We start from the raw sequence: 22601 nt of genomic DNA, 5'->3' as shown, positions 1-22601 counted from the left end.
GTCTATCAGATTTGACTCTCTCTCAGGTGCAATGAATGGTGGTATGTTACATGAAACAATGTTAATGTACATAATTAACTTATGCACCATACTCATTATTACATACATAAAATATATTTCATAAATATACTTTGAAAAAAATTTCTTTGAAAGTCAGATATACTTCAGATTGGTATTATGTACTCATAGTTATGTTGGTATTATGTACTCAATAATTATATAGGTACATTAGTACATAAATTCGGGCCCCTAAGTTCTGGGCCCCAGTTGTGGTGGTATATAAAAAAATAATGGTTTTATTTGGTGGGTGATAATACGAGGGTTGGAGCTTAAATAGTGGCAACTATTTATTCACAACCGATACAAAAGAGTTACATGTTTGCACCTGTTACTGTCCTTCAAAGTAGTCATCAGCATTGTGTAGAACCTGTTGCCACCGATGTGGAAGGCGTAGTATACCGTTAGCAGAGCCTGTTCTGTTGATGGTGCGAATGGAGCTGTCTACTGCCTGTTGAATCTCTGGAACAGTTCTAAAGAGAATGCCACGAAGAGGTTCCTTAATCTTTGGAATCAAATCAAAGTCACAAGGACTTAAGTCGTATTACTGTTCGTTTTTGGAGCATCACCTATGACCAGCTTTGCGAAAGAAGTGGCGACACTTTCTGCGCAACCCACCTGTCATTTTGCACGACATTGCGTGGCTGCATACAGCACAAGATGTGGGTGCTCTGTTCGGTTGATGGGACTGGGAAGTACTGTACCACCCACCATACTCCCCATACTTAAGTCCTTGTGACTTTGATTTGATTCCGAAGATGAAGGAACCACTTCATGGCATTCGCTTCAGAACTGTTCCAGAGATTCGACAGGCAGTAGACCGCTCCATTCACGCCATCAACAGAACAGGCTCTGCTAACTGTGTACTATGCCTTACACGTCACTGGCAACGGGTTCTACACAATGCTGGTGACTACTTTGAAAGACAGTAACAGGTGCAAACATGTAACTCTTTTGTATCAGTTGCGAATAAATAGTTGACACTATTTAAGTTCCAACCCCCATATTATGTAAAACTGTAATTTACTATTTCTGTTGTGGTATTTGATTTAAAGAGAAATACTCATCATTAGCATTGGGCTCTGATTTTAGCTAGTATGAGACTGTTAAACAAACTCAGTACCACCACAAGCATTTACGTAGACCTTGGATTTTCTATGGTGCGACTTACCGCCTTCTACAGTTAAGTTTGCGTAAGTGGTTGCAATTATTAATAAAATTCTGCGTATATTACTCAGAATGTTGTAATAAAAATTAGTTCTTCGATCCTGATGGCAAGTGGTTTAATTATGTACTAATTTTAAAATGACAATTAATACTTGAGATATTTCTGTTTTCATGAAAAGTAATAAATTGCTTTAATTATTTTTCATTAGCAAGGCAAAGCTAAGGAAATTCTCGTCATCTGCCATTAAGCAGCCAATCGAAAATTTACTGAACTCAATACAACAAAAATATTAACGATTGAAGCTTTAATTTAATTTAACTGTCTTTAGAATATTGAATCAGAAAAACGGAGAACTCTTCTGCATTTACATTTACGTTAATGAATGATTTATTAAGAATAATTGTTTTGCTGGCGTAATGGCCGACCTATGCTGCAAGAGAAATGGTGGTCCCCTCAGGAGCACACGATAAAACAACAAATTTACACAAAATATTGATTCACTAATATGAGAGGTGTGAGCTTTACAAAAAATAAATGTTATTACTTAGAAGTATTATTTATATTCTGAATAGTTTTACAGAACTTGCACACAATTATATCCAGCGTACAATGGCATCTATCACCCATACAAGAATCGAAGACGAGAGTGTGTAACGTGATACAATGCCTCTGGTCTTTTTCATTGACCAACACAGATAAAATACAGAAGGTTCAATATCATTATCTTTAGTTCCCTAGAAATAATTTATTTTTCTTCCGAATGTCAGTGTTCATTGCGCAAAAAACATCGCACTTTAACATTTCTAGCATCACATGATGAATTAATCAGAATACAAAAACATTTTTTTTTAATAAATAAATGTATGTGGTGTTCCACTACACTATGACACTGGTTAGAGCAGCTGATACTTGTGTTTGTATCTTGAGATGTGTAGGCAGTGAATTATGTAAGACATAGAAAGACAACCTCCTAAGTTCTACTAGTAGTTGAAATTAGTGAGCCAACTCATTAAATGTGACTAGAAGACAGTAATAAAACAGACAGAAGAAGAGTACCTGGAATGTTACTAGCTTCGGAAACCATTGGAGATATGTGTTCCAAGTTCGTTACAAATTGTCAAATGCCAGAAATGTAGATTCTGGCAATGCTGGTATAGAGGTACCGGTGGTCTTGATGCTGTTGGTGGAACATTGTCCTTCTCTGCTGTGCACATTAACAGGCCACTGTGCTGTTTCCCATAGACCTTGAATTGTCTCTGAATTAGCTGGTTATTCTTGTTATGACATCAGCTGATGCTGATTCAATAAGCTTTGCATCCGTGATGAAGATAATATGTGATAGTTTGATTTTCTAATTGCTGCTCAAGTGTCCTAGCCTGACATTAAATTAGGCAAATCAGTGCCACAAACTGCATAGTGTCTGGAAACCAAGATGCATATATTCGATGCATCTAGAAAAGTGCTCATAAATTGTGTCAAGGCATGTACTGAATTAATCTGCATCGAATTGACTGGCCTGAAAAGATGTGTGTACTTGGATAACACTTCCTCGAGCATTGTACAGAAAGGCGTGCAGCATTAAGCATGTTTCATTTTCAATAGAGTTCCAGCAGAACAAAAAGTATCGAGTGATGAACGCAAACTATTCAAATCTAAATTGGAAGTTTCCCTCCTAGTGCACTCATTCTACTCTGCAGAAGACTTCTTCGCAGTAGTTGAGAACTTTTCTCTGTGATAGTCATTTGTTTGTATACTCTCTGTTTAGTGTTATTTATTAATAGTTCAAGTCTTTGTTTAAAAATTTTGTAATTGGTATTCTATAAACTATTTATGGTCTCATTTGGCTTGCATGGTCCCACAGAACCTGACAAATAAAGAAGCAGGAGAAGTAGTAAACAAGCCACATCAAAATTCTTGAATGTCTGAAAAATTTCAACTCTTGTGGATTCTTTAAATGAAGCTTCAAAATTTTTACAGATGTCTGTAAAAGAGTTACAGTATCTTATAATTTTCTCTTTGTTACAGAGTGAGCTGGATACTTTAGCTGCCACATTAAAACAGTTGGAAAACCAGAAAGGTGAAGCACAAAAGAGGCTTAATGATTTAAAGAGCCAGGTAAAACATATTTTTTATTTGTAGTCCGCACTGTTTTTCAGAATGCATGCTCAGCTTGTAATATGGTGCTTCTTGAAATGCTTTTATGATTTGGATTTTGTTTGTGACAGATGAGGAAAAAATGTTTTCTTTTCTCTTTATAATTTTAATTAAAAAAAATCTAATGATTGCGATGCTTCTTTGGTTTTAATCTGTACCTGTATAAAAAGTGCACTATTTACATAAGAGTTGCACTCTTATATCTAATACTAGAAAGAAAACTCTGTGGACAATATCATGAACATTCAGTTAAGAATGATCAAATCCCAAAACAGAATCAATTGCCGTCGCTGCAGTTCTCTGGAAGTTTTCGGCACTTCCATCAGTCATGTGAAGAAGTAAATAAGACTGGAAGTACAAGTAGACAGTGGGCATACAGAGTGAAATGTTGCTCTGAACTTTTAAAGATGATCACAAGACACAAAACAGAAATAATGTGGTGAAATTATGCATAATGTTAGCAGACACGTACAAGTAAAAAAAAGATTCTACCTTTTGGAACTGTCGGATCCTATTCTTGTGAGGTATAGTTTGTGGTGAGTGGTGGGAGGGGGGGGGGGGGGGGTCAGTTAGAAAGGAAGAGTGACCCACTCAGACTCTAAGATGAGAGGTGTCTGAGTGACTTGACCCTCCTTTGTAAGCTTCCCCAGTCTTGTCCCTCTTTCCTTTCTAGGAAAGGAACCAACTGCTCCAAAAACAAGGTTGTTCTTCCACTCCACCCCCACGCCCTTCGCCGCCTGCCCTCCACCGCCACCACAATCATGTTGGAAGTTTTTGGAATGATGCATCCGGAAGATAAGTGTTGCCTGGCCATTCTGATTCATTGCAATTTCACAATTGCAGAGAAACACAGATAGAATGAAAGTACGCATAAAAGTATAAAGAGGAAGGCAAGGTCTGAAAAACACAAGTACAGAAGTAGAAGCAAATAATGTAATGAAAAGTTAATACTAATAAGTTGAATGATTGTAATACTAATTTAGGAAGCTGAACAAAAATTGCCAGACAATTGAGGGCACACTTATTAAAGTCCACTTAGGTGTATGCAGCTTTTGTGTTGCAGTTTGCATTGGTATGTATTTGTGCGGGAATGATGGGAAGTGAACACAGTGAGTTAGTTAAGAGTCAGATGATCAGATTAGATAGCAGAACCAATGAGAAAATAGTGTTTGATAAATGTCGTCATGGTGTGGAGGAGGGTGTCAAATTACATGGAAATATAAAGGACTACATTGTGCAGAATGTTGTATAAAACAGAATAGTCTGTAAAATTTAAGCTATACTCTTTAGGTTCCTGTGTAAGCATAACCTCGGAAATTGGGACATTTTGAAAATACCCCACAAAGTTTTTGAAACAACCTTTGTGATACACTGCGATCAGTCAGCCATCTCACCCAGTTTTCCTTCAGTCACATTCGTTGGCTTCACCAACTCGCAACCACACGCTAACATTTCCTTGTAACCTACACCTCAGGCTATGCTACAGATCAGTCCAATACTACAGCCCAATTCTCCTTCAGTCACATTGATTGGCTTAACCAACTCGCAACCAATCTATAACATTGAAATACAAAACAATATCCCATGAAATATTGTCATATTCTGAGAATCAAGAGAATACAAGACATGCATGCTAAAACCAGTAGTAACTTTATAATCTATAAAAGCCAGATCAATAATCATCAGTCTCCCACTATCCATATAGAAAACAAAAGTAATCAATTCACATCTTCTGCTGAAACAAGTAATTAAGTTCAGCAATTCACATTGGCTACTATATACTATCGCTTGATTGCCTACGACCAACGAAAACCAATTGCCAACAACACCACACAGCAGAAGAGCCGCCAACACTGTAAATGCACTGTCTTATTTATATATGCTTTCCTCTTCAAGATTATATAAGTGTTTTGGAAATGATATGGATAAACATGTAGTTTCATTAGATTATGTAGAACAGAGTTCATGACATAGGTGTCCATGTTGTGGGTTGGCAGGAGAGCCAACACCGTATTATTAGAGGAAGCCGAAAGGCACGCGTTTTAGCTCACGCAGGCTGGCGTGAGGTCTGGTACAGGACAAGGAAATTAGACTTCAGAAAAACGGACGTATCTGGTGGAATACTTAACTTTAATCCATTAATGATAAGTGTCGCTCTTGACGGTACATGATTACAGTATCAGTAGTATCTGGTAATGGCACCTTGCTAGGTCGTAGCAAATGACGTAGCTGAAGGCTATGCTAAACTATCGTCTCGGCAAATGAGAGCGTATTTTGTCAGTGAACCATCGCTAGCAAAGTCGGTTGTACAACTGGGGCGAGTGCTAGGAAGTCTCTCTAGACCTGCCGTGTGGCGGCGCTCGGTCTGCAATCACTGATAGTGGTGACACGCGGGTCCGACGTATACTAACAGACCGCGGCCGATTTAAAGGCTACCACCTAGCAAGTGTGGTGTCTGGCTGTGACACCGCAGTCCACAAAGGCAAAACCTAGCAGAATGACTCTTGTTGACCTGTCGACCATATTACAGATATTAGTTGTACAACAGGAGGCTTTTCTAACAGATGAGGGAACATTTCTAATTCAGCTGGCACCGTGTTAGGGCATGGATCTTTTTTTTTTTTTTTTTTTTTTTCATTTGTTACCTCTCTCTTATCACCTACTGAGCAGGTTCTATCCATTGTGGTACAATATTTTGTAATAATGTAAATGTTCTTCTCAGATGTGAATGAGTGATCATTTACTTTTTAGGTTGACTAAAGTTTGCCAAAGAAATTTGCTTACATGTAAGCTCATCTAGGTAGTTTTAGGAAGCAGAAGTGTTCATCAACTTCTTTGCACAGTTAAAGACCCTGTATGAGAACAAATTTTTTCTGTCATGAAGTTAAACGATACAGAGAAGAAAATGTCTATTGTTGAAGGGATGGCACCTGCAATAATTAAGATAGTTGTTGATAGGTTAATTCTGTGTAATATTGCAGAAGTGACTGCCACTTTGCTCAACATACATGTTCAGGAAGGTAGTATGCTTTCTGAAGAAAGGCAAGTGCAAATTTATTGATAGTAAAAGTATTTAATCAGATAAAGAAAATTCGAAGAAAATGTTGCAGCCCTCTAAGCGTCATCCAAATAACTGAACCAAAGTAACTAGTGAAAATTTTATGAGAGTGATGAGGAAAGTATATTGTGCCCACTATTGCTGATCTGATTAGTAGCAGACAGGTTGTAAGCTTTGTTACTATTATAGGAACAGCAATCACAAGGTTGTAAGTTCAGCACTTATTCTTAAGAGAGTTCTCTGCGTATCATCATTTAACACCCCCCCCCCTCCCCCCTCTAGAAAATATCTGGCTGTCCTCCAAACTACTTGAGATAAGACTTTTGTGAAAACTAGATTACTCTACCCAACTTTTGGTAGTTTAAACATATTTTACTGAACTGGAGTCCTGGACATCAATAATAATAATAATAATAATTTAAAAAAGAAACTTTTTTTGTCCACCAGTTATCCTTTCAGGGAATTGTAATCATTGTTAAGGAGCCTTCAAACCTCAGAGATGGGTTGTACAGACTCAAGAGATATGATACCAGATTATGAGGCTGTATGTCAATCATTCCAAAAACTTGGCAACAGAAGCTAAGACCCTAAAAACAACAACTTTCGTGGTTGTACAAGCGTTTAGAAGAATCAAATGTGTTCAGTAATCCCTTTTGTGTCAGACTGGCAGATGTACTGCTATCCTGATGTATTTTTAATATGATGATTTAACTACAGATGTACAGGAGTTCGATTCTGCTAGAAAAAGAATGCTAAAATAATCACTTGAGAGATAGTAGGTCGTACATAATTTGACGGGTTAAAAAGAGTGCATTCTGTGAATATTGGGGTAATTTTGGGGAGGCAATACAGGATGTAAGGAACTGCTGGAAAACTGTTAACATTTCTGCAGAACTGATGGATTTCACTGTGGTTACAAAGAAAACTTTTCTTAGTGGGATAGAGAGTTTGGTGGCAGTCGGGCAAGTTTGGACAGCCAGGAATTGAATCTAAAAAGCAGGTTTTGTGACAGTTGTGGATTGACATGAAAGAATAACAGTGTAGCTACATAGTCTGAAATTTACTCCAGTACACCTACAGTTTGGAGAAGAAAGATAAACACAGAAAATATGTAGACTAAATTCAAAAAATATCTAGATGTACACAAATACAGCAGTTATATTAAAGCATGAGCTGGATGTTAATTGACTCTTTATGTTGCCCCACCATGAGCATAACTTTGAATGTGCCCATCATGCCCATTTAAATAAAATCTGAAGGTGACAGTTGTCAAAAAGGATTTTAGTTAGTGTTTATGATCCAGCCAGTCTTGAAACAACCTGCAATTGCATTAAGTTCTGTTTGGGGAAGGGAAGTACATGAAACAGTAATGTTTCAGTTTGTGGATTCACTAAAATGTTTTGTAACAAATATCACCCTAGTCTTATACTCCATATGAACGTACAAAGCAGTCAGGGAGTTTTCATCCATCATTTATTTGAATGAAAAATGAAAAGCTGTACGCATACAGTTTTTCTGTGTATGACATAAAGTGAAAATATTGAGATATTTCAGTTTGTCATAGTGAGCACAAAGACTCCTGTAATGGCATTAATTCTTAGATCATCCTCATTTTGTGATTTCATACATGATTTCTTTTCCCGAGGTCAACTTATGTGTCTGTTTTATGTATTGTTGCTCAGTCCTCTTTGCTGATGATGGCATTTTTTATTGATTTATATTTTATAATTACTTTGGTATTGTGGCATGGGTAAAAGTCCTGACCCCACTGAAAAAGTCATCAAATGTTTGCTGCTTATATTTCCATGTTACCTACATGTCAGGCTATGCTACAGATCAGTCCAATACTACAGGCCAGTTCTCCTGCAGTCACATTCCTTATGAATGTGCATTTTATGCATAATTATGTGAAAAAAGTTGCACTGAAATATTGTTCTTGATCCATTCTTGAAGCATAAGTAGAAACATTTCCTGTACATCTAATCACAGTTGATTACCAGGTCTCCATGAAGATTAATTAAACATACTGATCAGAAGATTTAGTTGGATTTTATTTTATCTATAGTCATACTCAATCCTTTACTTCTAAATTTTTTTATAAATGTCTTTATTTTTATTGTAAAAAGTTGAAAAAAATAAAAAATTACACCTGTAGAGTGCCTGAAACTCACTCGATAATTGTACTTTTGATGTGATTTTGTGTGGCAGATCAAAAACAAAAGAGTTTTCTTGTGACAGTCTTCTGTATTTTACACAGACTGAACACACAAGTTTCTAACGTTCTTATGTACTCAATGCCTTATCTCTTGAGAAATATGTTTCAACTTAATGATTACAATACTTATAAATTTGATTGAGCTGTAGTGCATGAATATTATATTGGACAAACGGTTTGAAACTGTAATGCATCGTCCTTGGTAGAAGACTACTTGAATTTTTGCTTCTTGAGATTTGTTTACAGCATTATTTTAGCTAAAAAAAACTATTATTTGGGCCATTGCTGTTATTGTAGACATTTATGTTTTTTCAGATACATGTAATGCACTGTGCCTGTTAGACTTAATTGCACAAATGGCAGCTTGAATTCATTTTGTTTGTTTGCACTTCGATTTCTGTAAATAATATGCATAATGTTTCCTAATTTGCAAACCATATATACAATTTTGCAGTATTTTTGTTTCTTGTAATGTGTTATTATATTGACTTGGCCAAGCATGGTATTTTATATTCATATTATGTTTGCTTTTATTTTAATTTTGCTTAGAAAACATCTGTAGAGAAAGAACTTAATGACATCAAGCAGGCATTGGAAGAAGAGCAAGCCCAGGTAATAGATTTTTATTTTTTAAATGCTGTGGCAGATGTAGTTGTAGCTTAAAGTAATTGTAGATACCCCCACTAGTTTACTTTGTGTCTTTATTGTTGAATAATAATAGAGAGAGAGAAGGTTGGGTGGGGGTGGGGGTGGGCATAAGGTAGCATTTTTAAATATTCAAAATTTATGTTCAGTGAGCCACAGTCATAATTTCATTACATACTTTACAGAGAGTGAAAGGAAAAAATTCGAATGCTGTTACTTTGTCATCAACAAAATTACAAATGTAGTACAGAAACAGTAGCAATAAATTTCCATCAGATTCGTTATACTGTATTTCTTCAGTACCTACACAGTAAAGTGATAAAATTGATTTGTGAAATTGTTCAGAAGAGTTTTGTGATTGCTGTAGATATGTAAGGGGAGGGAGTTTGAGGAACATAATACAAAGCGTTCTTGCAACCAGAGTTTTTGATCAAGAAATTAAACTTTGTACAAGTTTTGTATACTCACAAGGGAGAGTCCTCAGAGAGCCAACCAATTCAGGTACCGTTATTCAGCAGGTCACTGGTGCACATCATAAAATGAAATACTGTTAGATATTTTGCTGCACAACCCCTGGTTTTTGAGAAACTATCCCTAAAGTTCATGATGCGCAGTCGACTCAGAATTGACAGGATCGATAGATACTTGAAAACTGAGCATTTTTAATTAATACATATGAGTCTACAAACACCTATTTTCCTGGAAATCAAGGAAAGAAACTTTCTTGACTGCAGCTTAAGTACCCACAAGGTATGCGCAGTTAAATGAAACTGCTCCTGATGTAGTGATCAAGAGGTCTAGGTGTGGAGTGTTGTATATTTTCCATTTCAAAATTGATAGGTATAGGAGGGTTAATAAGGTAAGTGAACGAATAGGGAATAATAAGGTAGGCAAGTAATTTTTCCGAGCAATATGGATCAGTAAAGAATTAAAAATGTAATCCTGGTCGATTTACGATCTCTCTTTCGCTCACTCTGTTCCATGTCCTCAATTACCTACAATATAAACATTCAAAGCAAATATACTTGCGGTATCAAGATCATCTAGTGAATGGAATCTTCATGTAACTACATCTTTCTTTCGGAAGATTCTAGAATTCTCCGCTCCACACCCAGACGCCTTGGTCCCTATGCCAGTGATGGTTTTGTTTAACAGCAGATATCTTATGGTGACAGAATCTGCAGTAAAAAAGTTTCTTTCCTTGATTTCTAGAAAAAAATGTCTTTGCAGACCCCAAATGTGCTGATGTAAATGCTCAATTTCCAATTATCTATCAGTCCCATCAATTCTGAAGCAGTTGTATGGCATGATCTTTAGTGATAGTTTTCTCAAAAACAGAGCACTGTTGAACCAAAATTTCATTTTAGGTTGTTCACAAGCAACTTGCCAAAATAAGAGCGGAATTGCTCACCTGTGTTTGCGCCGTGCCCATTGTTTGTAAATGTTTATGGGTTATCTCCAGTTTGAGAATTTCGTGGGCTCAAAATCAGATTGTGTTGCAAAGACTGTTACATAATAGTTGAGATTTCGAGGATGGTTGTGAAATACGGCAGCAGAAATTGTCATAGTTATAGCGCACTGGAGAGAGACAGAAATACTGAAAAACCAGAACTGCAGACAGTGGGAGACAGGTGCTAACTATCCTGTGAAGACTTAGTTAAAAAATTCAAAGAACCAGTTGTGCAGAATCTGGGAATACATTGTAGCCTCCTACTTATCACTGTCTTAGGGTGGCAAAGACTAGATTAGACTAATTACTGTGCACACTGTGGCATTTAAGCAGGTATTCCTCTTCCACTTAATATGTGAATGAATGGAACAGTAAGAAACACTAAAAAGTTGTACAATAGGTTGTGCCATCTGCTATATGTGTCACAGCTGTTTGCAGAGCATGGATGGAGATATAACAACATTAATTTGTAAAAATAAATGTTACTAACATAATTTCCACTCTAACAGTTGTTAATGTATAAAAACTTGTTTTGGTGATTATACCACTACTGTGGTGTTGTCAGTATTTGTCTTCTAATCATAGTACTAACATTTGTTGAATTTTTCTAGTTATTTACATTCAAACCTATTCCTTTTTTTAAATTTATTCTTCTTATATGTTACAGCATTATAAACTGTAATGTTATCAGATTTTTAATTTTCATATACAGCATATTGTCTGTAAAAAGACACTATCATGAAAGATGTTCAGATTTTTAGCCGTGTCTATGCTGACAAAATCATTGCTGCAGCTACAAGCTCTAAAATGCAAAGCTTTCAACAGAGCTTCATATGTTGTTAGTGCCAAATTATTCTCAGGAATGTGTATTGGCATAAGTAATGCCTATATTTAACCCTGTATCATATATCCAGTAGAAGATAGTGTACACTGACCACTGATATTAACTAAATTTCAGATATCAACTTTAAAAGTAGGCTTTAAGTTGGTTCCGTAATTTCTGCAATTGACCCAAATTTCCAAATACATTTAAGTTGATAAGAGAATCTGCACTCTGCTGTTTCAACTAATTTGCTAAATGTTGGGAAGAAAAGTGGTAATGTAAGTAAATTTAATGCTCCCACAGTATGTGCCAAGAATGTGATATAATTCTGCTTGCAGAAGTTTCTACGAAATGTCAACATGTCATAAAAAGCATGTATGGTGGCAGATGAAATGCTGTAGCTAGACATGTCAATTATTTTTGGGGGGAACACATCAGTTGCTAATTAATGATGTAATAGGTAACAAAACACAGCAAAAAAATGCATAAAAATTTATGATGCCATTTTTTTCAGCGGATCTTTGTATTTTCAGAAAAAAAATGAAAATGTTGGTCCCACATAAGTGGTGAAGTACATGGCTGATTTATGTCTTTCTTTGTGTAAAAAAATCTGAAAATGATCATTGAAATGCATCATATCTAGGAGATGTAGAAAAAAAATTATGGTACTGATTTCCCTATTTCTCACAGAGTTATGAGCAAAAGATAGTTGCATGTACCTACAAGGAATTTGTATCTCATACTATTAATGGTGAGACATGTTTTTATGAGCAAAAGCAAACCTATGCATTGCATAGTGCTAGCCAATACTTCAAAGAACTCAGCTTAACTGTTAGCAAAAACAAGACAGTTGTAATGCAGATGAATAAAACTCACTCTATGTAACCAATTTTTGGAATGTGAATAATTTCACATATCTTGGTAGTATTGAGGCAAGTGATGAGAGTGCCAATTTTAAGGTTTTGAACACGATAGTCAAGTATCCAAACTCTTCCATTTAGTGCAGAGACTTGTCCTGAATATGGACAGTACTCTAAGAGCTAAGCACACTATGTTCAAAACTTTCCTTCTGCCCATTATGTCTTACAGTTCGGAGAAGTGCGTCATAACCAAAAGGCACATAATCAGTTATGAACTTATCAAATGAAATTACTTAGATCTGCTCTACAAAAGACAAGAGCAGAAATGAGCACATCAGGGGAACCTGCAAGTGGAAATGAGTGTGAAAGGTAAGGCTGATTACAGTGAGATTGAAGTGCTTTGGTCCAGGAGAACAGATACTGTTTAAGCTATTTCCCTGTCAGTATTTGGAAAGGCATGTTTCATCCAAGAAATGGGGTGCCTGGGCTAAATTAAAGACGACCTCAAAAGAAAGGGGAGATATGCTGTGGTGAGGGAAGAAATCAACCAAGGCAAGCAGATTGAAGCAAATCATTTGAAAACATCCTACGCAGCTTATTGGCAGTACATGATGATGATGAAATTATAATCATCATCATCTGCATCAACAGTGATGATTATTGGTTTGATAAGTAAAATGTGTCAAACGAATAGTTGAAAGCAGATTTTCCTAACTCGTACCTACATGTATCAGACCAGTGACTCATTGTTTTATGCTGTACCATATCGTGACGGGCATGCACAAAGATTGTTAATGTCCTCATAACAGAATATTCTACTGAGTTAGACTCTTGGGTTATAAAAGGTGTTCTCAGTGGTAGCAGCCAAGAAGAAAAATATATTAAGAAGAAAATTTATTCCTGGAACTTACTTAATGTATTTTGATCTTTAAGGACTGTATACATTGCTTAAAGTGGAAGGTTATGTACACAGCTAAATTTGTATTTCTTAGTTTATGCTAAAAACTATCTGTCAGTTATCAGTCTAGTATCACAAGTCTCACTCTTATTCCATTGTATATTTTTTTCTTCACATTTAATAGAGCAATCTATATCTCTGTAATGACATTATATTGTCCTACAGGTTGATAACTTGAGACGTCAAGCAGATGAGCAGGAAATGAGCCTCAAAGCGCAAGAAGAAGAACTGAATTCAAAGAAGCAGGAACTGGAAGGTCTCAAACAGGAAGAAGCAAGATTAGAGCAGCAACAAAAGGATTCTAGGAATCAGCTTGACAATCTGACAAAAAATTTGCAAGATACACAACTACAAATTAGCCAGGTATATCCTCCCTTTTGCTTTTCGATCTTCTTGCATTATTCTTGTAAATACATTGTTTTTGTATCAGGTTGCAGAGGTAACTGTGAGTAACCAATCATTCTGAACCTAATTGTGGACTGTTGTATATGTGAATCCACACACACACACACACACACACACACACACACACACACACACACACACACACTCTCTCTCTCTCTCTCTCTCTGTCTGTCTGTCTGTGTGTGTGTGTGTGTGTGTGTGTGTGTGTGTGTGTGTGTGTGTGTGTGTGTGTGTGTGAAAATAGTCCACAGTTTACAAATCAAGAAACCAAATTATCGTGTCACAATGTATTACCAAACTACATAGAGGAATTTTAAAAATAAGACACACTTCAGGGCTTAGTTTATTGTTTGTTTTCTGAAATATGTATCAGATGCTTCTGTTTGGACATAAGAAACATGAATGGGGGATGGAAGTAGACTGCTGATGTTCCCATGAAACTTAGATGGATGATTGTTCATGTGAAACAGTGGAGTGCGCCATCGATGTTTACCAAAGATGTAATCACACAAATTGATGTTCAGTGACAAATGAGCAATGCAAGTCATAGTAAAATCTACTGTTATAATGCTGGGAGTACCGATACACAGAAAGTGTGTGCCACTCGCAGCAAATAAGGCAACTATTCTTCATAATGAGCCCACTGTGGAACATTTTATAATAATTATAAATATGTGGTTAAAGGACATTATGGGGGGCAGGACGTGAAACGAGCTGACTTGGAGCAGGAGAGGCACCACAGGACATTTTAATTTACACTGTCTATACTTTTACAAATAAATTCATAAAACTTTGTTAGCATGACCAGGAAGGATTCAGGACTCACACTTATAGCAGAGGAAGTTCAAAAACATAACAAAACAAATTTTTGTTACATGTGAAATTTCATCATTTTTTCACTTGGTATTAGCTGCATTTGTTGCCGTAGGTACACTTTTCTTCATAAGTAAGAGAGATTCTTCGATGAATTTTGCACAGCATACAAACCATACTTACATATAAAAACAAAGATGAGGTGACTTACCGAACAAAAGCGCTGGCAGGTCGATAGATACACAAACAAACACAAACATACACACAAAATTCAAGCTTTCGCAACAAACTGTTGCCTCATCAGGAAAGAGGGAAGGAGAGGGGAAGACGAAAGGAAGTGGGTTTTAAGGGAGAGGATAAGGAGTCATTCCAATCTTAAAACCCACTTCCTTTCGTCTTCCCCTCTCCTTCCCTCTTTCCTGATGAGGCAACAGTTTGTTGCGAAAGCTTGAATTTTGTGTGTATGTTTGTGTTTGTTTGTGTATCTATCGACCTGCCAGCGCTTTTGTTCGGTAAGTCACCTCATCTTTGTTTTTATATATAATTTTTCCCACGTGGAATGTTTCCTTCCATTATATTGAAACCATACTTACAGGCGTATGAAAGTCTAGAATTTCCCAAATCTGTTAAAAACTGTGGTAAAAATTGAGATAATTAACTATAAAATTCGAGTTTTCTCTAAACGCGAAGTTTAAAACGTAACAGCCTATTCATTTTTCCATAGATTAAATAAGTTCTAGAGTTTCATACACCTGTAAGTATGGTTTGTAATCTGTGCAAAGTTCATCGAAGAATCTCTCTTACTTATGAAGAAAAGTGTACCTATAGCAACAAATGCAGCCAACAGTAAGTGAAAAAAATCATGAAATTTCACATTTAAGAAATATTATTTTTTCGTGTTTTGAACTTCCACTGCTATGAGTGTGAATCCTGAATCCTTTCTGGTCACGCTGACAAAGTTTTATGAATTATCTGTAAAAGTATAGACAGTGCAATTTAAAATGTCCTGTGGTGCCTCTCCTTCTCGAAGTCAGCCCGTTTGATGTCCTACCCCCCTTAAGAAATCGAGGAGTGTGGGCAACAGATTGATGCCCACTTTCTTTACTTCGGGGTAGGAATTTTGTCACTGCAACACTTGAAGAAGGTAGGGCAAGAACCAAAGATCGGTATGCTAGAGTATGCTTTGTTAAGGTTGCTTAAAACACAAGTATTTGCTGAAGTTGGCTACATTCACCTTAAAGAGCAGATATGCCTCTTTAAACTTTGTTTTCACCCATCCACGGGCATTGCTTTGAGTCCCCAGAAGCAATTATGTTTGCTTGTGAAGTGTTCAACTTTACCATGAAGCCCATAGGACCATCACTATGTGGTTACTGAGGATACATCAGTGCATATATTTTCAAGGAGCATAAGTTGTAAGAAATGGAGAGCAAGCTATAAGAAAATGAGGTATTTGCAGTAGTTTCTCAAATTTTTAGGTGACCTTTGTGTGTAAATGAACAAGATTCTAAATGAACAGTGCAGTATGCAGCTAAATATTGTACAGTACAGTTTTATACAGCTTCTCACTCAAGTAAGTAAGTAAATAAATAAATGTAAAAATGTTTGTTACTTGAATGAGTATAAAATTCAAAACTTTGTACACACTGAGATGACAGGCTTTTATTATTGTAAAATAAAATTCTGTTTCTACATTGGACCTGTGCAAAATTGTATGATATAAATATTGTTTGTAAATTTTCAGGTAAAAGCAAAGATTACTCATCTCCAAGAGCAGCATCGACAAATGAATGATGCAATTGCGATGTATGATACAGCTATAACAGCAGGAGATACTTCTACTGTTGTGGACACTTCACTGAATATTAAACCTGAATTCAGAGATCCTGAGTACTTAAGAATTTGTGGTGGAAATGACAACAGTCCTGTTGAACAGGTGTGGATCATTATTATATTAATTTATGAGCTGAAGTTAAATTTAAATTGTGTTCCTGATAGTAGTTCAGGTATTCAAACTTTCAAGCAGCAGTTCCCCAGCCTTGTTTTGTTATTGAAGCACTTAGCTTAAATGATTCACACATTTCCTGATAATTTAGTCTCAAGATTCATACAGTACCCATTCTATTTGTATGCATACTAGGTTATTAGTTTCACATCTGTTTCTGCCAATTCCTGTAAGGTATCGTTGATCATACCAAAATTCAAAATCCGAGAGAGATTTTACAGTTCTTTGTCATAGCTGTCTGAGCAGTCTGTAATGTGTTCAACGTATTCAGTAATTCTTTACATTATGATCCATTTCTTATCATCTATTCTTGCTGTATAGTCGGATTAAAGCTTGAAGTCTTTAACCCATGTGAACTTCAGTGTGTCGAAGTCTTAAGTCTAAGTGCACGACGCTGTGGCTATTGGCTTTCAAACTGGAATATTGTAAATTTATTTATTTACACATCTCGTTCGATAGGACCAAATTGAGGAGCAAATCTTAAAGATCATGGAATGCGTCACTACATGAAATTACAGCATAAAAATAACAACAGACAAAATGTTTATGAATCCAAAGAAAGTCAAGTCATAAGTTTAAGTACACTCAATCAGTAATATAACATATGAATTAGCATAATTTTTCAAGGAACTCCTCGACAGAATAGAAGGATTGACCCATGAGGAAACTCTTCAGTTTAAATTTGAAAGCGCGTGGATTACTGCTAAGATTTTTTAATTCTTGTGATAGCGTATTGAAAGTGGATGCAGTAGCATACTGCACACTTTTCTGTACAAGGGATAACGAAGTGCAGCCCGAATGCAGATTGGATTTCTGTCGAGTATTAACTGAGTTAAAGCTGCTAATTCTTGGGAATAAGCTGATATTGCCAAGAAGAAACAACAGTAAAGTAAATATATATTGAGGGCAATGTCAAAGTACCCAGACTAGGGGACAGGGGTCGACCAGAGTTTCACGAACTTGTACCACTTATTGCCCGAACTGCCCGTTTCTGAGCCAAAAATATGCTTTGAGAATGGGAAGAGTTACCCCAAAATACAGTACCATATGACTTTAGTGAATGAAAGTAAGCAAAGTAGACTAATTTTTGTGTCAAATAAGCACTTCAGATACTGTTCGAATAGTAAAAATGACAGCATTAAGTCTTTGAATGAGATCCTGATTGTGGGCTTTTCACGACAGTTTCCTATCTGCCTGAACACGTAGAAATTTGAACTGTTCAGTTTCACTAATCGTATGCCCATTCTGTGAAATTAAAATGTCAAGTTTTGTTGAATTGTGTGTTAGAAACTATAAAAACTGAGTCTTACTGTGATTTAGCATTAGTCTATTTTCTATGAGCCATAAACATATGTTATTTATGAACTGCACTATTTGAAACAGAGTCAATGTTTCACACAACAGCCTTTACTACCAAGCTAGTGTCATCAGCAAACAGAAATATTTTGGAATCACCTGTAATACCAGAGGGGGCCCAAAATTGATCCCTGAGGTCCCCACCCCCCCATTTGACCGTACCCCACTCAGACCCCATGTCACAGCCATTCTCAGCATTGTGAATAATGACCTGTTGCTGTCTGTTGTTAAAGTAAGAGGTGAACCAATTGTGAGCTATTCCCTGTATTCCGTAATGGTCCAACTTCTGGAGCAATATTTTGTGATCAGCACAATCAAACACCTAGCATTCAAAACCTTTTGTTTAATCCATCCAGTGCTTCACAAAGAAAAGAGATTATAACATTTTCAGTTGTTAAACAAGTTTCTAAATCTGAACTGTATATTTGATTGAAAATTATGCAAATTATGTGACATAAAATGATCAGTTATCGTTACATACACAGCCTTTTCAGTAACTTTAGCAGACACTGATGGCATAGAAATAGGTCTGAACTTGTCTACGTAATTCCTTTCTCCCTTTTTATAAAGCGGCTTACTACTGTGTAGTACTTTAAACATTCAGGAAACTGACCATTCCTAAAGGAAAAATTACAAATATGGCTAAGTACAGGGCTAACATGTGCAACACAGTACTTTAATATTCTGCTAGGCCCTCCATCATATCCATGAGAGTCCATAGTCTTTAGTAATTTAATTAGTGACTCAGTCTCTCCCTTGTCAGTATCACAGAGTGGTATTTCAGACATCATTCTCAGAAAGGCATTTTCCAAGAGTGTTAGATGATTCCCTGCAGAAATTAAGTCTTTATTTAACTCACCAGCAATCCTCAGAAAATGATTGTTAAATACTGTACATATATATGACTTATCAGTAACACAAATATTATTACTGCGAACTGACTTTATATCATCGACCTTGTGCTGCTGACCAGACACTTCCTTCAAAACTGACCATATGGTTTCAATTTTATCCTGTGAATTAGTTATTCTGTTTGTGTACCACATACTCTTTCCCTTCCTAATAACATTTTAAGCACCTTATAATACTATTTGTAAATGGGCTACTGTAGCTTGATTATGACTACTTCTAACATTTTGATACAATTCCTGCTTTGTTCTACATGATACCCTCATACCACTAGTCAGCCACCCAGGTTGCCTTGTACTGCTTGTACACTGTTTAAAACATTCTAATGGAAAGCAACTCTCAAAGAGCATGAGAAATGTCTTAAGGACAGCATTATATTTATCATCTATGTTATTGGCAGTATAAATGTCCTGCCACTCTTATTCCTTATCGAGGATTAAACCTATTTGACTTTCTTTTTTTCTTTAAATCATTTCAATTTAACATACAGTATGTCAAACAGTAAGTTTAATTTTAATTGCAGAAGTTGCAATTTTGATTGTATGGTAATTTTTGGATGAGATTTAATGTCATCATCATCTGGGTATCTTTCCAGTGAGCTAGGTAGGACTTTTATGGATATCATGCCTCTATCACTTCCTGTCATTATAAGCTCCCTCTCTTTCTACATCTTGCAATGCTATTCCTGGCTGATTCATCATCATCTTGGACAGTTTCCAGCCACTGGCTGGGTCTGTCGGGAACACAAGCCTCTCCATCGTGTTCTGTCTTTCCACCATTCCCCCTCTTCCACCTTCGTCCAGTTCTCTCCTCTTCTCGTCACACATTCCTTCACTCCCTTCACCCATCTATCTCTTGGTCTTCCTCTGGGCCTCTTCTCCTCCAGTTGCAGATCAAACATCCTCTTTGGAATTCTTCCCTCATCCATTCTCTTCATGTGTCCATACCACTGCAGTCTTGATTTTTCTATCCTGTCCTGTACTGGTTCCTCCTTTAGTCTTTCCCTCACATACACATTTCGCAATCTGTCTCGTCTTGTTACACTCAACCTGCTCCTCTGGAACTTCATTTCACTAGCCTGTATTCTACTTTTGTCGCTTTTGTGCATTACCCATGTCTCACTTCCGTATGCCAATATGGGGACAAAGTAGGTTCGGTATATAATTCCCTTGGATTTCTGTGGCACCTCCTTGCTCCAAATAAGCCCCCTAATGCATTTGTAGAACTGCCCTGCTTTTCTGCACCTTTCATTTATTTCCATTGCGTTTCCCCCCTTACTTTCAATCATGCTTCCCAGGTACTTGAAGTTCTCTACTACTTGTAGTTTTTCCCCTCCACAAGTTATATCCACATTTGGCCTATTCTTCTTCCTTGTTGTGACAATTATTTCACTTTTCTTTGCAGAAAAATGCATTCCATATTGTGCTGCCGTTGCCTCCCATGCATCTAACTGCTCTTGCACCACCTTCTCGCAATTTCCCCATAACATCAGGTCATCGGCAAAAAGCACTGCTTTCATTTTATGATCTCCAATTGCATCTGATACTTGCTGTAGGATTTCATCCATAACAATAATAAACAATAAAGGCGAAAGTGCACTTCCTTGTCACAGCCCATTTTCCAGCTTGAACCATGCAGTACGTTCCCTCCCCACTTTCACATAACTCTCACTTCCCTCATACATTTTTCTGACTTTTCGTGTTATCTCTTCATCTATCCCTTTTGCATTCAGCACATCCCAGAGCTTGTCCCTACAGATACTGTCATACGCCTTCTCAATATCTAAAAAGGCCATGATTAAGTCCTTCCCGTACTCATAGTGCCTTTCCTGCAGTTGCCTTACCGCAAATATGAGGTCCGGTGTTGATCTTTCCGGTCTGAAACCGTACTGCTCCTCTTGCAGTCTACTTTCAATACTGCTTCTTATTCTCTTCTCCAGGATCTTTTCATAGATTTTCCCACAGTGGCATAGCAGGGTGATTCCTCTGTAGTTCTCACATCTCCTTTTATCCCCTTTCTTGAAGATCGGGACTATAATTCCTTTCTTCCAATCCTCCGGAATTCTGTTCTCCTTCCACACCACCCTCAGCACTCTGTATAGCCACTGGGTTCCTACTTCTCCTGCTGCTCGTATCATATCCACTATTACTTCGTCCCAACCTGGTGCCTTGCCCCCTTTCATCCTCTTTATGGCTTCTTCCACTTCATTCCAAGTTAGATCATCAATTTCCCCACTATTATAATCGTCTGCTGCCTTAGGCTCTCCATCGCTGTTAGTTACCCGCTTGGCGGCATTCAACAGATCTTCAAAGTACTCCTTCCAAATCTTTTTGAGCTCATGCATTTCCTCCACAACACTTCCATTATTATCCATGATCCTCAGGCACTCACTTCTGTCGTTCCTCTTATTTCTTACCATGGTGTAAAGTACTTTTTTGTTCCCTTCACTGTCCTCTTCTAACATTCTTGTCCATTTTTCCATCCACTTCTTCTTTTCCGCCCTTACTATGGTCTGTGCCGCTTTCTTGCTTTCCTTATATTTTACCCTAGCTTCCTCTGTTCGGGTCTGGAGCCATCCTCTGAAGGCTTTGTTCTTTCGAAGTACTGCCTCTTTACATATGTTGTTCCACCATGGGGTTTCCTTACTTCTCCTCTTTGTGCTAGTTCTTCCGCACACAGTCTCAGCTGCCTCAACTAGAGCCCTCTTAAAACCTCCCCATTCTTCTTCCACTGTTCTCTGATCTTCCTTTGGCAGCTTCTTCCTGATCAGTGTCTGGTACTGGGTCCTCCGTTCGTCCTCTTTCAGCATCCATGTCTTCAACCTTTTCTCCTGTATATCTGTTGCCCTCCTATCTTTTTTCTCTCTCAGGGTGGCTACCAACAGCCGATGGTCACTGTCTAAGGCCTCAGATGGAATGACCTTAACATCTGTGAGGCTGCTCATCATCTGCCTATCCACTAGTACATAGTCTACTACTGAAGTTTGGGACCAGTCTCCACTGTACCAAGTTATTTTGTGGCTACTTCTCTTCTTGTACCAGGAATTTGCGATCGCCAGCCCATTCCTCTTGCAGAATTCCAGCAACAATTTTCCTTCTCTATTTCGGTTCCCCCAGCTCTCTGGTCCCATTATCTCCTCGAATCCTTTCCTATCTGTGCCAACATGTGCATTGAGGTCCCCAATTATAATCTGATTACCTCCATTTAGCTGCTTTTGCATGTCATCTTCAAATTCCTCCTTCTCCTTTTTTGTACACCCCACCTGTGGGGCATATGCTTGGATGATTTCAATGCTTTTTCCTTTCACTCGTACTCTGGCTTTTATCATTCGATCATTGATACCTTTCACCTCCTCCTGCAGACCCTCTCTGACCACTATTGCCACTCCATTTCTTCCCCTCTCATTCCCTATCCAGTACAGTTTACATCCTTTACTTAGTGGTTTTTCACCAACTCCTCTCCACCTAGTCTCAGCAAGTCCCAAGATGTCCAATTTCCTCCTTTTCATCATTTCTACAATTTCTTCTAACTTCCCAGTTAGAGTCCTTACGTTTAAGGTGCCCAGTCGTAAACCATCTCGTAATCCTTTTCCATTGCTTGGTCAGTTTCCTTTAAATCCGTTCCGTGATCCGAGGCATGTTCCCTTTTTAAAAGCAGTTGATTTATCCACTACTGGCTTGCTAGGCCTATCCTGGCTGATTGTCTTCATTTATTTGGTCTAACCA

The 22601-nt window shown here is 37.3% G+C and overlaps 1 protein-coding gene across 4 annotated transcripts in view; it reads left to right on the top strand.

Annotated features, from left to right (window-relative positions):
* The window catches only part of LOC126473555 (epidermal growth factor receptor substrate 15-like 1), a 179657-nt gene that overhangs the window by 77657 nt on the left and 79399 nt on the right, over window positions 1–22601 (top strand). For 3 of the 4 annotated variants that reach the window (XM_050100687.1, XM_050100686.1, XM_050100689.1), the window contains exons 10-13: window positions 3251–3340; window positions 9202–9264; window positions 13554–13751; window positions 16351–16542. In XM_050100687.1, coding sequence (XP_049956644.1) covers window positions 3251–3340; window positions 9202–9264; window positions 13554–13751; window positions 16351–16542 — 543 coding nt within the window. The remainder of the gene's footprint in view (window positions 1–3250; window positions 3341–9201; window positions 9265–13553; window positions 13752–16350; window positions 16543–22601) is intronic. The other variant, XM_050100688.1, reaches the window with a different exon arrangement.

This window comes from Schistocerca serialis, chromosome 4, assembly GCF_023864345.2.
Source record: "Schistocerca serialis cubense isolate TAMUIC-IGC-003099 chromosome 4, iqSchSeri2.2, whole genome shotgun sequence".
NCBI lineage: Eukaryota > Metazoa > Arthropoda > Insecta > Orthoptera > Acrididae > Schistocerca > Schistocerca serialis.
This window is presented reverse-complemented; position numbering and strand designations above follow the sequence as displayed.